Below are 19307 nucleotides of genomic sequence, written 5' to 3'. Positions count from 1 at the left end.
TTCAACAACTCATTTCCCTACAACTAAATAAGACCTTATACACTGCGGGGGGAGGGGTATAGAATACTCCCCAGAACCCGGTGCTAGATTCTCCTCCAAAACTTAGAAAACCCTCCGTGCCCTGAATGATTATTGTGAGAAAAGAGAAATCGATGACGCTTTCCTTCGTCAAAAATTGCCACAATAGCGCAGAGGGTTTTGTTTTGGGAGGGAACGTATCTACCCGCTCGAGGGGGGGGGAGAGAAGATTTAAGATCAACGCTTCGTAGCACTAGGAGGGTTCACACAGAAAAAAAATTGGGAAAAATCTAACGTCCCATTTCCCTTACAACTAACTTTGACCTTTGTAAACTCTGAGGGTATTCCATAACCCCAGGCCGCCCCCCCCCTCCTGGTTCCACATTCTTCTCCAATCACTTAGAAACCAATGTCGAAAAAAAATTCAAAGGGCTGTAACTTTTGAACTAGTAGCCCAATCTTGGAACTGTTTGAAATTATTGATTCTACAGGCCACATTCTTAAGAAAATTTTTTTTCTGGGTCGATCTGAGACAAATTTCCTTTCGGGCCTTAAAAAAAGGCAGTGTATAGCCTTCCTTTTTTACCAAAAATCGACTACACCAAAATTTCTCGGGAAAACACTTTTTCTTATTAATTTTGGTGCGTAGAATCCAAAACAATTCGTACTTTTTCGATCAGACTTCTCAATAAAAAGTTATGGACTAGAAACCAATGTCGAAAAAAAATTCAAAGGGCTGTAACTTTTGAACTAGTAGTCCAATCTTGGAACTGTGTGAAATTATGGATTCTACAGGCCACATTCTATAAGAAAATCTTTTTTATAGTATTCGAATACCTTTGATAGTATTAGAATACTTTTGAATGTACCTATCTGTATCTAGTATTCGCTTGTGCTGGACGTAAAAGTATTTAGTATTCAAATACCTTTGTTTTGTGTAAAGTATTTACTATTTAGTATTCAAATACTTTTTGAAAGTATTCTGCCCAGCTCTGTTACCAGGTAATTTGACTTTTACAATTAAATAAATAAATTAAAATAAACAAATTACAAGACGATCAATTTAAACATTTAACAATTCTAATACAACGTAACGTTGAATTTCAATTTTAAATAAAAAGAACGAACTCGATGTTTAATTCAAAACCAGCGACCACATTTACAATGAAAAAATTGATATTCCACATACAGGGTGATCCGATTGTTAAGGGTGCCGAATTTTGTACATATCCGTTGGATGCTCGATTTAATTTGGGATTTTTTTTAAATCATGTGAATGTTTTTAGTTTCCATTCTGTGTTTTTTTATGCGCCCCTTAGATACACTGTAAGTTCGATTATCCAATGTCCTTTTCTAATGTGTCATTCAGATTGCTGAAAAAATCCGTAATTACCTAGTATAAGTACACAATCTTATCTTTGTTCAATTACTCATTGAAGTTCCTCATAATGAAAAGGTGGAACACTACTATGCCGCGAGTGTTTGATTCACTACGTTGTTCCAAATAAGGTCACTTGAATTTGTACTGTATTTCAGTTGGAGCACCATGGGATCATGCATCGAAATCGCAGCGACCATCGGCTCAATCCTTTTGATACTCATTACGTTTCCGATTGCGCCGTTTTTCTGCATCAAGGTAAGTGGACGATTGCGAGAGAGAGTTAAAGTTCAAGCTCCATCCTTAGGTGGTGAGGGAGTACGAGCGCGCCGTTATATTTCGATTGGGAAAATTGAGGAAGGGTGGAGCAAAGGGTCCCGGAACGTTCTTCATTCTTCCGTGCATCGACACCTACGCGTGCGTGGACATTCGGACGGTTTCGTTTGATGTCCCCGCTCAGGAGGTCGGTAACGCCGAGAGTGCGCCCAGTTGAGCTAAAATGCTTTTTCTAGGCCCTGACCAAGGATTCGGTAACGGTCAAGGTGGACGCCGTCGTGTATTACCGTATTCAGGATCCTTTGGACGCGGTTGTCAAGGTCGCGAATTACAGCCACTCCACGAAGTTGCTGGCGATGACCACCCTACGAAACATACTGGGCACAAGAAACCTTGCCGAGATTCTCTCCGAACGCGAGGCCATATCGCACTCGATGCAAGTGAGCTTAGACGAAGCCACCGATCCGTGGGGGGTCAAAGTGGAACGAGTAGAAATGTAAGTTCACCCTCCACAGGACCCTTTTTCATCACAATTAACCCGACAGAAAAGACGTCAGTCTTCCGATGCAACTGCAAAGAGCGATGGCGGCCGAAGCGGAGGCATCGCGCGAAGCCCGAGCCAAGGTCATCGCCGCGGAGGGTGAGATGAAGGCATCTCGCGCGCTGAAGGAGGCCGCCGACGTCATATCCGAATCACCGGCAGCCCTACAACTGAGATACCTGCAGACCTTGAACACAATATCGGCCGAGAAGAATTCCACTATCGTCTTTCCTCTGCCGATGGACATCCTTTCTGCCTTCCTGCCAAGGCAGTAACATATTTTTAACTACTTAATAGCTATATTTTTTTACGTTGACAAAAAGTTTTCTTTAATATACTATTTTGTGATATCTTTTATCCGGATCCCTTAAATTTCGGCTGGTTCGGAAAAACTCTTCTCTAAGACCAAGAAGCCTAAACATAGTGGTATTTGGTTTGAAAATTCAGCTGCGTTAACGAGTCCGTAGAAACCCTTGGACATGATCTTTAAGGGTAGTTTCCTGGTAAAGATCTTTTGAGTCTCTGGCCAGAACTAAAAGACCTCTTGATGAATCCCTTGTGACACCTCTTCATTAATCTCTTCAAATATTTGAAGAAACGCTAGAAGGATCTGTTAAACAAAAAACCCTGTATATAATTCTTCTAGAGCTCCTTCAAGAAAACCGTATAAGACGAGTATATTCTAAGGTTTTCTTGAAGGAGCTCTAGAAGATGAAGGGTTTTTTGATGAAGATTCCCTACTGATAGAATTTATCTTTATTGAGGAGTATTTATAGCCTCGCAACGCCCCCCCCCCCCGTGCTACATACTACAAATCTTTAATTTTGTGTAATTTGGTACGAGAATGGGCATGAGGCACAATGTATTTGGTCTAAATCCTATACTATCGACCATAAAGAAGATTAATGTTATACTAGAAATAAATTGTTGTAGGGTACTTTCGTAAACAATTGATCTATGGTAAACTTAATCGCCTGTCCCACAGCTTCTTCGTATCCGTGCTTAACATCGTGGAATAGAGCTTCCCATTCCATGGTCAGTATATGGTTCATCTCGGCCCCCAGTTGCTCGTTACCTTCGAAGAGGTTCGTGAACTCTATTTGAGCACCTTTGGGCTCTAGTGTTACTTCAATACTGTTTAGTTTGGCATACCTATCATTTTTTACTGTGGGTACATCCCCCACCATCCTCACTGTTACAGTGATGTTCTCTAAAACAAAGATGTCCACATCTAAAGCAGTGAGTTTTGTTACAACGTACTAGTCGAGATTGTCGCTTTCCCTTTGCCCACCATCGGTAGAAAAAGGATGAACCCGTCGAAATCATAGTCGGCAAATAGGGTTACATCCTCCCCGAACAGTTTCAAGACAAGCTTGAAGTCGTCATCGTTGAAAGTTGCGCTGAAACAAGCCCCATCAGAAAACCTATCAGCGATTGAGCTTAGCATACTCAACACTTTCAGTCGTTGCTGCCTCTATGTTGCGAAACTCTACGTTTTTGTAATGTTGCACCACCTTCACTGGTCCGCTGCCTTCTTCGATCGACATTTCCTCGACTTTCAATGGCAAAACGTGGTCCATTTTTAATGCGGGTATGCCTGGAAGATGACTCTGTGAGCGGAAATAGGGGTGTTGTGCGTACCTTTGATCAGGGTTGGTAGAATCACGTTCAGGGCATTTTTGACGCAATCGTTCAGAGGGTTGGGATCGGAGCGCTTGCATTTGGACCATTCAGAAGCTGGAATAGAAGATCATTTTTTTGGCGTTAGCCAAGTAGGCCTCCTTACGTAGGTCTAACGCGCCCACAAAGTAACACGTTGAAAACAATAGTAAGACTCGCTTCATGGTGCTATACGCACTACTGGAAAAAACGCCCCCAAAGAAAGTGTTTTATATTCGACATTACCAGCATGTGATCTGGTAATGGATTGCTTTACATACAATACGAAATTGTCTCACACGCACAATTAAATAAACTAATTCCAATTCAAGTTCGTAAAGTTATCTTCGCATCACTAGCTGAATTATTCAAAAAAATTCATAAGAAATGATTACATGAACTTCTGTAACGTCGGAGGTATCAGCATGTGCCAAGGATCGAAGGAATCTGAACAGTAATTCCCCTTTAGGTAAAGAAGAATTCAAGTGTTTTTGGAAGTCGAGGAATAATAAAGTATTCCCGCGTACTATGAATTCTTGGTTTTGAAGATTTTAAAGAATCAGGAACTGGGAACAACCCGAAGAATCAGAACCTTAAAGAACTGAATCTTAACCAACAATAGAAGAACCCGAAAGACTAACTAAGGTAGAGAGAAGCTTGAACGTCGCATCCAAAAAATTGGACGAATGGGAAGATCAGAGGAGAGGAATTCGAGAAATGGGAAGAGTCTGGAACAAATCTTAAGGATGGACAACATACGTTGCATGATTGGTGTTTAATGTAGACAGCCTTTCCGTATACAATAAAACATTAATATTAATCGAGAATCTCGTAATGGGTCCATTATACTACATCTGTTTGTTATGACCTTTAATTTGTGTCTATTTTTATATGCTTCTGAAGGTTTGCTTCATTCATTTTCGGAATTTGCATTCTTACCATTGCTAAAATTTCTCAAATTTTTCAGACTTAGCAAATCTTCTTTTTGATTTATTCATATCCTTTAAATATTCGTGTAGGAAAAGAAACAAATGAAAAAAAATGAAGAAAGACAGAATAGGAGAACACAGCCACTCATAAAGTAACAGCATTGTTTCGACCTCCTGGGCAATAATTGCCTTGTTGCTGGTGTGGTTGTTATCCGGACGTCGTGAGTGTATGGGGCCGGGAGCAATGAGTTGCGCCTGGAAGGTTGGTTGCCATAGAAGGAAAGCATTTTCCTGGCGCAGCTGGTCATTTTCTTGTCACAGTTGGTCTTCTAATGAAGGAGTGGGAATGAAATCCTCCTGGGCGGTCATGCCCAAGTCATTCATAATGGAACGCACGGCTAGTAGCGTTGGGGAATTTTCAGTGGACATCGTCCACTTTAATACTTATCAGATTAGTTTTTGTATAAGTGGGTTGCTTAATTCTACTGAATAATTTTTACACACGGACCGACTACAGAACGAGATTAATAATAAGGAAGCGGCACGAATAAGATTAATGTGACACTAGACATGAAAAAGTTGGCCAGACGAAGGTTGATGAAGTTGCGAGAAGCTCTAGTGTCCAGCAGAGCAAAGCGGTGGCGACACTCAAGGTCCTAACTAGAACTCTAACAACCTCACTCATACTTTAACATAACCTTCAATCACCTCCTCGCACATTATATTCTCCTGATACAAGTATTAAACTCAACACCTACGTTGTCCAAGGCGGTGGATGCTTCGCGATATTCGTCTGCGGCGGTCGATAGAGACATGAATTTTCAGTGCGCTCCGTCCACACTAACACTGGGTACTTACTTAATTCTACCGAGTACTAACTGACTAACTTCTTCACACGGACCGACTACAGAACGAAATTAATGATAACGAAGCGGCAGGAATAAGATTAATGTGACATAAAAAAGCAGTGCATTTTTTCTAGAAAGTCACGTTCAGAAGTAATCGAAGAAGACTTTTAAATAATCGGCGACGAATACCTTAAGCAAACTCTAGACGATTATCATGAAGGATTTCTTGCAGAGCTCGAGCTCAAACTAAGCGGCAACGGCTCGTCCATAAAGACCCAGTTTATGTACATGATATATAAATAGCTATTGCATAATATCGTCATGTAATAATCGGTGTAGACATCCTCTGAATATTTTGGATGCACATGTGAAAAGGAGAAAACAAAGAAGAAACTTGCAATCGACAGTGTTGGTGAAGGTACAAAAGGAAAGAGATAAAAAGGAAGAAAAGTGGTAGGTAAAAGATAGATGAAGAGAGATGAAGAAAAAGAAATAAATGCTACATTGAGTGTAGAGTGTAGAATCAATAAACAAAATAAGGGAACAATAATTGACTGAACGATGAAGCAAACTAAAAAAAATAAAGAAAAAAGAAAAGATCAATTAATTTTAACACTCAAAACACATTTATCCGACATAACATAAGAAAAGAGGAAATAAATACGAAGAGCATTATGCACGGTAGGCACAAAAGGAAAAATGCGAGCAAGGTGAAACAGAAAGAAACACAGAAGTTAGGAGGAAAAAGAAACACAAGATGCGGAAGAGGAAACGAGGGGAGACCCTCTAATGAGAAGAGTGGGAGAGAATAAGTGAAGAACGGGATTATTTTGGACTTTCCATGCCCTCCCTGAGAACTCTTTTCGAGTATATTTTAAGAGAATAAAAAGAAGAATAAACATTGGTGAGATTTTGGGAACATTGGAGGTTCTTTTTTTGCAGTACCTCTTAGGAGAACAGAATCTGACCATTCTTAGTAAAAAAACTTGTCATATTATTACCGGGGGCTATGGTTAAACGTTTTGTGTAAGAAGTTGTTATCTGGGGGGGGGGGGGGCTTTATGACTAACTCGGTGTCGGCTCGCTCGGCATTGGTATGGATTCTGTATTTCGTGACCGGAGCCGTATACGAGCGGTAGATTTATCGGTATAAAATCGATATTTCGTAACGGGAGCCCTATACCAGCCTCGAATTCTAGGCGAGCGGTAGATTTATGACTAACTCGGCTTCGGCTCGCTCGGCATTGGTATGGATTCTGTATTTCGTGACCGGAGCCGTATACGAGCGGTAGATTTATGGTATAAAATCGATATTTGGTAACGGGAGCCTATACCAGCCTCGAATTCTAGGCGAGCGGTCGATTTATGACTAACTCGGTTTCGGCTCGCTCGGCATTGGTATGGATTTTGTATTTTGTGACCGGATCCGTATACGAGCAGCAGATTTATTGGTTTAGAATCCATATTTCGTAACGGGAGTCCTATACCAGTCTCGAATTCAAGGCGAGCGTAGATTTATGACTAACTCGCTTCGACTCGCTCGGCATTGGTATGGATTCTGTATTTCGTGACCGGAGCCGTATACGAGCGGTAGATTTATCGGTATAAAATCGATATTTGGTAACGGGAGCCCTATACCAGTCTCGAATTCTAGGCGAGCGGTAGATTTATGACTAACTCGGCTTCGGCTCGCTCGGCATTGGTATGGATTCTGTGTTTCGTGACCGGAACCGTATACGAGCGGTAGATTTATTGGTATAAAATCGATATTTCGTAACGGGGGTCCTATACCAGTCTCGAATTCTAGGCGAGCGGTAGATTTATGACTAACTCGGTGTCGGCTCGCTCGGCCTTGGGATGGATTCTGTATTTCGTGACCGGAGCCGTATACGAGCGGTAGATTTATCGGTATAAAATCGATATTTGGTAACGGGAGCCCTATACCAGTCTCGAATTCTAGGCGAGCGGTAGATTTATGACTAACTCGGCTTCGGCTCGCTCGGCATTGGTATGGATTCTGTGTTTCGTGACCGGAACCGTATACGAGCGGTAGATTTATTGGTATAAAATCGATATTTCGTAACGGGGGTCCTATACCAGTCTCGAATTCTAGGCGAGCGGTAGATTTATGACTAACTCGGTGTCGGCTCGCTCGGCCTTGGGATGGATTCTGTATTTCGTGACCGGAGCCGTATACGAGCGGTAGATTTATCGGTATAAAATCGATATTTGGTAACGGGAGTAGTATACCAGCTTCGAATTCTAGGCGAGCGGTAGATTTATGACTAACTCGGTGTCGGCTCGCTCGGCATTGGTATGGAATCTGTATTTCGTGACCGGAGCCGTATACGAGCGGTAGATTTATCGGTATAAAATCGATATTTCGTAACGGGAGCCCTATACCAGCCTCGAATTCTAGGCGAGCGGTAGATTTATGACTAACTCGGTGTCGGCTCGCTCGGCATTGGTATGGATTCTGTATTTCGTGACCGGAGCCGTATACGAGCGGTAGATTTATCGGTATAAAATCGATATTTGGTAACGGGAGCCGTATACCAGCCTCGAATTCTAGGCGAGCGGTCGATTTATGACTAACTCGGTTTCGGCTCGCTCGGCATTGGTATGGATTTTGTATTTTGTGACCGGATCCGTATACGAGCAGCAGATTTATTGGTTTAGAATCCATATTTCGTAACGGGAGTCCTATACCAGTCTCGAATTCAAGGCGAGCCGTAGATTTATGACTAACTCGGCTTCGACTCGCTCGGCATTGGTATGGATTCTGTATTTCGTGACCGGAGCCGTATACGAGCGGTAGATTTATCGGTATAAATGGATATTTCCGTAACGGGAGGCCTATACCAGGCTCGAATTCTAGGGCGACAGGTAGATTTATACTTAATCGGTTCGGCTCGCTCGGGCATTTGTATGGATTTCTGTATTGTGACCGGAACCGTATACGAGGCGGAGATTTATTGGTTTAAATCGATATTTGGTAACGGGAGCCCTATACCAGTCTCGAATTCTAGGCGAGCGGTAGATTTATGACTAACTCGGCTTCGGCTCGCTCGGCATTGGTATGGATTCTGTGTTTCGTGACCGGAACCGTATACGAGCGGTAGATTTATTGGTATAAAATCGATATTTCGTAAGGGGAGTCCTATACCAGTCTCGAATTCTAGGCGAGCGGTAGATTTATGACTAACTCGGCTTTAATCCCTCATTTACTTTGCTTTTGACCCCCCCCCGTACTACGTTTCTTTGAGAGTACTCCTTAGGGAAGCCCCCCCCCCCCCCCCATTGATGCCTATTAGGGTAGGGTTGTGGTGTCTTTTTTGTCGAGTTGCTTAAACCCCAGTTTTTCTTTTGGGGGGGGGGGGAATTCCATAGTGTCCAAAACTGCTGGGTGTCACACGCTCCTTAAGAATTTTTGTATGAGTTCGCTTTAGAAAACTATCCACATTTGGGAATGTAGATCACCAAACTGTAGACAATGCCATAGGGAGGTTATTGCCTCCCGGGGGTTATAGTTATTGTCCTACTTTTTTTAAAGAACATGAAGACAGTTAGGAAAATTATGGTCGAAATTGCTTTCAGCTTATTTTGCATCTATTATGTAAGAACATGTAACTGAGACGAAGTTATGCCGAACTCCTCTTCACTCTAAAAATAAGTCTTTAACTGGCACTTTTGAGAGTACATTGTTTAGAGTCTGCTTCAGAACTACCTCAACGCTCTCTTCATATCCCCTTTTAACATCATTAAAAATCTCCATTGCATTGTCATCGAGCAGTTTGTTCATGATCGCCCCCCTCTCCTCATCTCCATCAACAAAGTTTTCAAATCCAAGTTTGACGGTGGCAGGATTTAAAGCAACCTTCACCGTTTGAATTTGAACGTACTTCTCACCATCTGTTTCGTTTATATTCCCGATCAAGTCGAGGGGGAGTTTGACGTCTCCTAAACAGGGGTATGTTAAACTGAACGCGCTGGTACAAAACCTTACCAATGACTATCTTGGATTTCCCATTAGAACTAATTGGAACTCCCATCAAATTTCCCTCAAAGCTGTAATTGGCCAAGAACGTGAAGTTCTTCGAGAAGATCTCCAGAAGAACCTTCAGTTCGGTATCCGTAATGGTCGCCCTGAAACGAAGACGCTTTCTTCGAGATCTCTGGTGCGGAAGTCGGAACTTACTCTACGCTCGTGACCGTCGTCAGGTCTAGATGGTGGTAGCTCACGTCCTTGTAATTTTGCACCAGTCTCACCGGACCTGAGCCCTCACCTATCGACATGCTCTTGATTCTCATTGGCTCGATTGGGGCGGCCTTAAATTGGGGTAGACCTGAAACACGCATTTGTTCACTGGTTCAGCCAGCCACCACATCTTCGGCCACCTTTCGATAGTGCAGCCAACCATGGGCCGTAAGAGGATTTGATGCACTCGTTCAGCTTGGGATCGTTGCGCTTGCATTTCGGAAGTTGGTCAGCTGAAAAAATTGGTTTTTCAGTCATTCTACCTTCAGCTCCTTACGTAGCTTCAGCGTTGAGGCGCATGTAATGCTGAGGTAAATCAATAGACTCTTTGCGATCATTGTACCTACTTCATTGCATTTCTTGCACTTTTCCATTTTATATACGTTAATTATGTAATTGAACAAGTTACGTAAATTGCACTAATGAGTAAGTGATTATAGCACATTATAGCAATTCAAAGAACAAACTTGTCAACCTTGATGGAAATGAATCTCATCATGACCGAGTTGTTTAATTTAAATAGAGCATTATTTTTTAATGGGTTTCGAGCCGATTCCTCTGGCTTTGATATCATATCTCGTCTTCTTAATTAGTGGTATTCGGTTACAATTGCCAATCAGCCTAAGGTCCAGCTTAAATCGTAAAAATGCTGTCAGCTGAATTTCGGTTGGAAACCTCAGTGTCTCCGCTTTTTACCACGAGTCTTTCAAAAGAACTTACGAAGCTTTTGGACTTCGGGAGGACCCTCCATGATCCTCGTTTCGACCTTCGAATATGGTCCTGCTCTGAGCGATCTTGAGTAGCTTATTTCGCATGGTCATATTAAAGAGCCTGTGAACCTCCTTACGAACCTTTTCAAGGTCTGAGTTTCACCAAGGTGTTCTCTTGGTTCTTCGAAAGGTCCGCGTTTACAGCTGTTTTCCTATGACGCTGTTATGGCGTCGTTTACTAATGCGGTAGCCCCTTCCACCTGCCCTGTTTTCCGACCGAGCAAAGGTGGCCCATCGTAGGGCTCCGAGGGCGCTTCAAGATAGTGGCCGTGTCATCCAGGATCCCGTATAACACAGTCATTACCTTGGTTACCCTACGCTCAGGGCCCAACAAGAGGGACGTTCCTCTTCAACTAAGTCCACTGGTCTTCGCCTTCGACCGCAACGGAACCCTGCAAATTTCAGCAGAATCCTGCCAACTGTGGTAGCCCCCCCCCCACACTTGTAAACGTATTCTTCGTATCCTGCTGCTCGCCCCCACCAAAATAAAGGGCTACTTTTGAACATCCAGCACGAAAAAAGTCACAATTAACGTCCGGTTTGCTTACTTAAAACAAATTCCTTTTCTCACTTCCGTTGCTCCTTCCGTAAAAAAACACTGCGTCTTCGAATTTGTTTGCTTTGGTGATACCAGGTGCTTATCTTGAAAGTAGTGGTAAAGAAAACTTCTTATCTACGACCAGAGAAAAATATGAGATAAACTATTACAATAAATATTACGATAAAAAAAGGAAAAGTAGTGGGAAGTTAAGTCGACGTAGGGTGGTTTTCTATTTTATAATGTATTACCATTGGGCCGGGAGAGAATTCCGAGAGAGATAGCTAGCGCGGTCACCGGTAGATCTCCGTGGGGTGGTCTTTATTTTGTGCGAAATTCGCGTTGGGCCGCGAGCGAAGTGAAGTAAACTATCTGTAATTTACCTCAGGACGTCCGATAGGTCTTGTCATTTAGAAGAAGGGGCAAGTTAATATTCCAGAATTTCAGCCACGTTAAGCCGTCATTAGCAGGTTCTTATTTCCAATGGTAAATTAAATCGCGCTTTAAAACTGCAAGGTCACGATACTGCCGACCACGCCGGTTGATCCCAAAATGTTAATTAACAATAGGTGTTAATTGGACTATCGATTTTAGAAATTTTAATCCGGCCAATTAAGGGAAATTAACAGTAGCTAAATAAATGTGTTGCAGTAAATGTCATTTCACATAGTCGTGTGAGGTATCAAAAGAAGCGCTCTTGAATTAGAATTGGGACCAATTAACTTAGATTTGTAAAGACATTCATCCCTAAGGGCTCACGTTAGGTCTTTCTAAAAATTGTGGTGTAAGTACTAAAATCACCACAAACCTTTTGGGGGAAAATGTAGTACCGGGGGTCTGGGGAATACCCCCCAGAAACAAAGATTCAACATTCCATTTCTTACTATTATAAGATTTTCGTGCTTATAGGGAATGGATGGGTGATATTCCATGCCCCCAGACCCCCTGGAGTTACGTAATCCCACAAAACGTTCATCCCAGATGGTCTCTTTCTAAAAATTACGGTGGAAGTGCTAAAAGCACTAGATGTATTGGGGGAAAATGCAAAATCGGGCGCAAGAAATCAAGATTTTCGTGCCCTAGATCGAAGCTTCGGTTTTTCGTTAAAGGGATCGAAAAACCGAAGCTTCGGTTTTTCGATCCTTAAATAAGGAACTCGACCGTTTACTCCATTTATATTTTTAATTTCATTAAAAACGAACCGATTTTGATGAAAATTTTATCGGACCTTTTTGAGACGATTTCGGATCGATTCTGAGAGTTTGGGACCTGGGAAATTCTCCTGAGCGGCTGGGGAGCATCGTCGTCGAGGTGCGCGGACGCCGATAAAAATTCGCCGTTTCCGTACGGTCGGGGTTAGGACGTCGGGACGCCGGTTCAGGGAGTTTAGATAGTCGGCGCGACTTTCGGTGGGATTAAGAAAATTCCCGCGGCACCCGTCGGGGTAGCTGCCAGAAGAAGCGAAAAAGTCGAAAATTTTAGAAAAAAATTCGTAACTCGAAAACGTTACCGAATTTCCCCATGCGGTTTTCGGGAGATCGCGGGGGACGCGAAGGAGCGTGATCGTGCGGCGGTAGCATTCCGGGGAAAATTCGAATTTGGAAACGGCGCGACCCGGAGGGTCGCTCTCGAAAAGGTGGTTTTTCGCATTTTCCAACTTTGAGGCCTTCTACAGCCTAAACCGTTAGAGTTAGAGCAAAACGTACAATTGCGCGATTGTAGATCTCGACGAGATCGCGGGTCGCCTTACCACCTCCCGGCGGGGGGTTGGAGGTGAAAAACCGGAGATTTTGAATAGCGCGTTACGGTGAAGAAATACGGGGTCGGAACCGGCGTCGATACCTGCGGGCAAGTTTTCTCTTTCTTTTTCCGTTTACCGCGAGGAGGTAACTCGGACGACGGCACCGTGGTAAATTTTCTCCCGAAGGTCTGCAAAAGTCACGTGACCGCTTCGTTTTGTTTTTCGCCCACATTAAGCGCCGAAGATTGCCGAACGCGCCCTGACCGCCTTTTTAATTAATTGCGAGCTTAATAATGTGGACGGAGAATTACGATCGAGATCTCAAAAATTCGAGAAATCCCCCCGATGTTACGCACTTTCACAACGTGTCCCAATCGATTAGAGAACAAATTTACTCTCTGACTAAGGACTGGTTGCTCTGATAACCTAGACCCGAAAAGGTATCTCGAAAAAATAATTATACTTTCAGCACGGGTGTGGCGCTAGTAGCCCAAAACCGAATTATTTCAAAACTTTCCTTCTAGTGATCCCTATCTATTCTATTGATTAATTAACGGTTACAAAATGATTTCTTATTAACGGTAACGGCCATATTTAATCATCGATTCGTTCCTTTCTTTACTACCGTACGAATTAAATAAAATCTAAGGCGATAATGAACATCTCACGTATAGTTAAATATGCCACGTTGCAGTTACCACAATGCCAGAATAGATTTCTTGCTGTTACCCCGACATCTTGCCGCCAGACTTCCTAAAGTCACTATGAGAACAATACTCGATAGAATTTAAATACTCAGAACAAAAAAATAACTATCTTCTAAACTGATAATCATTTTTTTTGTTCTGCGTATTTAAATTCCATCGAGTATTGTTCTCATAGTGGCTTTAGGAAGTATGGCGTCAAGATGTTGACTTCGAACTTCGCATTTTACATCGAGATCTTCCTAAAAAACAACTTTTCAACAGATTTTTTAAAAACCTCGTCAGGCATTGATAAGAGAATCCCACATGAGATTATTCAAAAGGATCATCCAGAATTTACAAGGCCATTACTAAAGAATCCAGACGAACTTTGAACGCCTACAGGCTAATAATACACGTTTATGTATCTAAATCACTCTAGAGGGTTTTAATGCTCTCAGGCTTTTGTTTGGATGCCCCAAAAATAAATGTTACGCATTTACCGAGACCATTTCAACCATTTATCGTAGATATCTCTACCCCATTTCTCTAGAAGAGATATAGCGTAACCACAAAGGGAAAGTGGGAGGTCTGGACATGACACATTTGTTGATGGAGTCACAATTTTTTCAATTGCCTCGTGCCATAGTTTAAGTGGTTGTTGACACGTTATCGTTGCGCAATTACTTGATGGATTACCAGGTCTTTAAATTTGCTTAAATGGAGTTTTTATACTTTCTCACAGTTTGCATATCTAACAAAGGAAATTGTTCTTTCTATTTTTCCAATTGGTTGGAAAATAAACAGGTTACGTAATTGGTCTAGAAAACTATATTTTCTACAGGTGGTGTTACAAATGTTTCAAAAAACAATACACAACTATAACTGGGAGCAAAAACGTTATATTGGACACAGAATGTCATAAGGCACCTTTGCAAAAATTTGATTTGTGGCACTTTTGGAGACCTCGCTCAGCGCCTCCTCGTAGCCGTGTTTGACGTCATGGAAGAGAGCGTCCCATTGCGCGTTCATTATATGGTTCAGCTCGCGTCCCAAGGTTTCGTCCCCATCAAAAAGGTTGGTAAACTCATAATAGGCGTCCTTGGGGTCTAGAGTGATGTTAAATGTGTTTACTTGGGCGTACTTCTGCCCATTGGTCGTTACCACCTCTCCAACAATATCCGCTCCTATGGTGACCTGCTCTAAAATGAACACAATGAATGCCAAAAACACCGAAATGGTTATCTACTGATCGTGAGTGTGGCTTTCCCTTCGCCCTTCATCGGCAGAAAAAGCATGAACCCATCAAAATCGTAATCGGCGTACAACGTAATGTTGGGGCTGAACGCCTTCAAAACCATTCTGAAGCTATCGTCCCCGAAGGTCGCCCTAAAAGAACACTCATCAAGTTCCTAACGATCGGGTTCCACCTACTCAACGCTCTCCGCTTGTATGTTCTCACAGCTCAGAATGTCCACGTTCTGGTAATGCTGAGTCACCTTCACGTGTCCACTACCCTCCTCAATAGAGAGCTGGGCTATTTTGAGCGGTAAAACGTGCTTAATCCCCAATTCCGGCAGACCTGAAAGCATCTTTTGATTCAGTGCCGAAGACACCCAAACTCACCATTCACGAGCTTCGGAACGATGCCATTGAAGCCGTTCTTCACGCACTCGTTTAGATTCGGATCTGAGCGTTTGCATTGTGGAAAATACGGCGCTGTAACACACTATTAGTGCCCATTTCTAAGAATTGGTGGCTTACGCAGATCCAATGACGCAACGGCACAAATCGTGAAGCACAACAGCAAACCTTTCTCCATAACGTAAACAAATTTGGCAAATCTTGCAGAATGCCTCCTACTTATAACATTCAAGAAAAATTGCGCAACTGACGTGTTAGCCATTCAATTCTGGATTCTCATACATTACGCCTTGAATCGATGTAGATCGCTTTGTTTTTTTGCCACAGAATGTTGTGTAAATTTTCCGGCTACTTCAAGGTTTTTTGTAACAGAGCTGGATTCACTGCACTGCAATTCCTAATCTCAAAGTATTTAGTTGTGCGATTAGAATTGTGATAGCTAAAAAAGAATGGCGATTTTTTTAATTCCTCTTGTACGTGACCTACTACCCTATCTCTCATTTTAATTCGTAGGGCAGCCCCGAAAGAAACGAATCAGTGGTTAAAGATGGCCGTTTTCGTTAATAGGAAGCCATTTTGTAGGCGTTAATTAAGTAAAAAAAAATCGGAAGTACTTGAGCGTAAAATTATTACCGCGTTCAGTCGAGGACAAATCAATTAAACGTGCCGGTGTTATTTTTTTGCAACAAAGGTTTATTGTTATTCCAGTGCATATGCAACAATATAAAAAAAGGATTGATCTATACCCGAAACACGATATTATGCTGACTAAAGGAAGAGCTGATATCAGCTCTCGTTCTATGATGACTCCCAAATATTTCGCTGACCTGGTTAGACCCGGTTGACGTCCTCGAAGGTCTGCTCTCCTTCTATTCGTAAATGGAACAACATCGGTCTTTTTCCGAGTTAACGAATAAGCCATGACCTTAGTATTCTATGGTGGTTTTTTGGAGATGGCAGTAAAACTGATAGTGGTTCTTAAGTGCAAATCTGTAAATTGTTGTAATCAGGGTAATACACTGCCTTTTTTTGAGCCACGAAAAAAAAATTGTCTCAGATCGACCCGGAAAAAAAATTGTCGTATAGAATGTGGCCTGTAGAATCCATAATTTCAGACAGTTCCAAGATTCGGCTACTAGTTCAAAAGTTACAGCCCTTTGAATTTTCTTTCGAAATTGGTTTCTGGTCCATAACTTTTGATTGAGAAGTCCGATCGAAAAAGTACGAATTATTTTGGATTCTACGCACCAAAATTAATAAGAAAAAGTGTTTTCCCGAGAAATTTTGGTGCAGTCGATTTTTAGTAAAAAAGAGGAAGGTAATACACTGCCTTTTTGGAGGCAAGAAAAAAAAATTGTCTCAGATCGACCCGGAAAAAAAATTTTCTTATAGAATGTGGCCTGTAGAATCCATAATTTCAAACAGTTCCAAGATTGGGCTACTAGTTCCAAAGTTACAGCCCTTTGAATTTTCTTTCGAAATTGGTTTCTAGTCCATAACTTTTGATTGAGAAGTCCGATCGAAAAAGTACGAATTGTTTTGGATTCTAAGCACCAAATTAATAAGAAAAAGTGTTTTCCCGAGAAATTTTGGTGCAGTCGATTTTTGGTAAAAAAGGAAGGTAATACACCTGGTTGTAATAATGTAGATTTCCTCATATTCTCTTGATACTGATGCATCTCGATAAGATTTAATATCTTTGAGGGTAACGCTTTAAACATGTTAGGTGGACTTGTATCATATGGTCCTGATACTTGGCAACCTGATGGTCCTATCAGGACTGCAGGAAGATTTAACTTTTTTGATCCATAAATCTGTCCTTTCTGCGACGTATAGTGGTGCGGTCTTATAAGGTTTACTCGCCCCATGTTCTCTCGACACTTGGAAAGTTAATTGTATTAGGAGTACAGATATCTGTGACTTCTGATTTATAATGACCTCATTTCCTAGAATAATCCTCTTTTCACATGTTCTCCTGATATAGAGGCGGCTAGATAATACTTTCTGTTTTTATGAAAAGGAATATTTTAGTTACACCCATAACATACTCTCCTGATACTTGGGAAGTAATCAATTGTCTAAGGACTACAGGCAGCTCATTTGTGCTCAACTGCGGTATTAGGAGAACATAGTGTGTAATCAGTGATATCCTGTTTTCTCCATATCGCTACAGTGATTTTTGGGAACAAATTTAGGATTAGGAGGACGTAACAGGTTACAGTTGTCCGTCAATAAATTGTTACCCATTTTCACCTTCCGGCGCTTTTGAGATAGACTGTATTAAAGGTTAAAATTGTAAGGGCACCAATTGAATAATCTTCTGATACTTCTCAATCCGTTGTGACAGAATTAACATGACGCGTAAAGTGTAGTTGAACTCCTTGTTAAAAAATCATTTCAGTTCCATGATCTCCTGATAACGATGCGGCCCAGTATTCCATACCATCACCGGTGATAACTTCTGAATCGAAACGACTCTTTCCTGTGCTCTCTACAAAAATCATGGCGTTAAGGATGAACAATACAAATCCGGGGGGTCTGGGGGGTATGGTAACGAGGAACAAAAGAACACATTATATCACTAACCTATCATTCAATCGTCTTCTCGCACATTATATTCTCCTGATACAAGATTTCTCACCTAAAGTCATAATGCATTCGTATTATGGGGGGGGGGGGGGGGGGGTGTTTCATACTACTAGGCCTTCCGCCCCAAAACGTTCAGCCCTAAGTACTTTTTCCAGTAATCATGGCGTTAAAGGTGAACAATACCAAACTGGGGGTCTGGAGGTTATGGAATCAGGAGAATATAATGGGCGAGGAGGTGTTTAATTTATATGTTAATGTATTAGTGAGCTTAGGTTTGAGTGCTAGTTAGGTTAGGTGAGAAATCTTGTATCAGGAGAATATAATGTGCGAGGAGATTGAAGTAAGAACATTGTCATCTGCAGAAGGACATTTTTATATGAGGTACCGGTGTTTTATTTATGTAAAGTTGTATAATCGTAGCTTAGTTGCAGTTCACAAAATTATTGAGGGGCAGTTTGAATTCTTAAAGATAGTAATCTCAGGGAAAATTAACCCCGTTTGTATTGCATGCATTTTATTATTCAAGAACTCGTTGTTAGAAAAGTAATTAATTTTCAATTATAGTAGATTTAATTTTAATACAGAAAACCTCCCAATGAGTAAATTCAATCTGGTCAATTTAAGGGATCTTTGAGTTAAATTAGCTTGTTATAATATTAAGATAGCGCTAGTTCAAAGATGCATTAAAGCAATTTTTTCTACACTTGAAATTGAGAATCAGTGCCCTTAATCTTAATGAATTAATACTAAATTTCATTTATCTTATCGAGGACAAGTGGAATGAGACCAGTGAGGGGCAAGGAGACGGTACGGAAAAAGTTTCGGAGATGGTGTGACGCGAAGAATAAATGGGAAGGAAAGGTCAGTGATAAAAAGGGTAAGAGGGCGAGAGTTAGTGGACGATGGACTGGTTGGAGGAGATCGTCCCTTGTATCAAGTCCTGCAAAGTCGTGTTTCTGGACGTTCAAAGGCACGTCCCTAGGGTAATCAGGGTGATGGTCGTGCTTCCGGATGACACAGCCACCATCTTGAAGCACCTCCAGACGCAAAATCTAAGTTTCTTCTTACGATCTGAGCACCTCCAGAACTGAATGCCTCCTCGACTATCCCCCCGGACGCGTCCCTACCTTTTTCAATCTCCTAATACGCCCCCAATACGGTGACGAATGGGTTACAGCGGCCATCTTAGTTCGTTTAACCAATGAGATTCAGCCTCTCTGGCCAATTCCACATTTAGAAACGCCATTAGCCAGAAACCACGGCATCGGAGTTTTATTTTAATCCCTTCGAGGCTTACAATAAAACCACCCTGTACACAGTCATCATTATACTCAACACCTAAAACCGCGCAACCCTAAACAAATTCATCTCACCCCTAATTCGATATTTATGCATGAGGGGTAAAAGTAAATAAACTAATTTGTTGCGTGGCAAC

At 41.8% G+C, this 19307-nt stretch overlaps 3 protein-coding genes across 3 annotated transcripts; 1 reads left to right on the top strand and 2 right to left on the bottom strand.

Annotated features, from left to right (window-relative positions):
• Positions 1-1453: 1453 nt before the first annotated feature.
• LOC116173884 (band 7 protein AGAP004871-like) lies at positions 1454-2570 on the top strand. Its single transcript, XM_031491610.1, has 4 exons — positions 1454-1654; positions 1704-1859; positions 1909-2168; positions 2218-2570. Exons 1-4 carry the CDS (start codon positions 1565-1567, stop codon positions 2486-2488), a joined length of 777 nt encoding a protein of 258 aa, XP_031347470.1. The 5' UTR covers positions 1454-1564; the 3' UTR covers positions 2489-2570.
• A 551-nt stretch (positions 2571-3121) lies between these two features.
• Positions 3122-4057, bottom strand: LOC116174484 (circadian clock-controlled protein-like). Its single transcript, XM_031492420.1, has 5 exons — positions 4000-4057; positions 3855-3950; positions 3663-3810; positions 3474-3613; positions 3122-3423 (listed from the first exon to the last, which is right to left on the bottom strand). Exons 1-5 carry the CDS (start codon positions 4055-4057, stop codon positions 3122-3124), a joined length of 744 nt encoding a protein of 247 aa, XP_031348280.1.
• A 5183-nt stretch (positions 4058-9240) lies between these two features.
• Positions 9241-15529, bottom strand: LOC116174483. Its single transcript, XM_031492419.1, has 12 exons — positions 15404-15529; positions 15266-15358; positions 15074-15221; positions 14889-15028; positions 14543-14841; positions 12713-12891; positions 12444-12663; positions 10185-10326; positions 10048-10140; positions 9848-9995; positions 9656-9795; positions 9241-9609 (listed from the first exon to the last, which is right to left on the bottom strand). The coding sequence occupies exons 1-12, from the start codon at positions 15459-15461 to the stop codon at positions 9308-9310; spliced, it is 1962 nt and encodes a 653-aa protein (XP_031348279.1). The 5' UTR covers positions 15462-15529; the 3' UTR covers positions 9241-9307.
• Between the last annotated feature and the right edge of the window lie 3778 nt (positions 15530-19307).

This window comes from Photinus pyralis, unplaced genomic scaffold (genome assembly GCF_008802855.1).
Source record: "Photinus pyralis isolate 1611_PpyrPB1 unplaced genomic scaffold, Ppyr1.3 Ppyr1.4_LG6, whole genome shotgun sequence".
NCBI classification, from domain to species: Eukaryota; Metazoa; Arthropoda; class Insecta; order Coleoptera; family Lampyridae; genus Photinus; species Photinus pyralis.
This window is presented reverse-complemented; position numbering and strand designations above follow the sequence as displayed.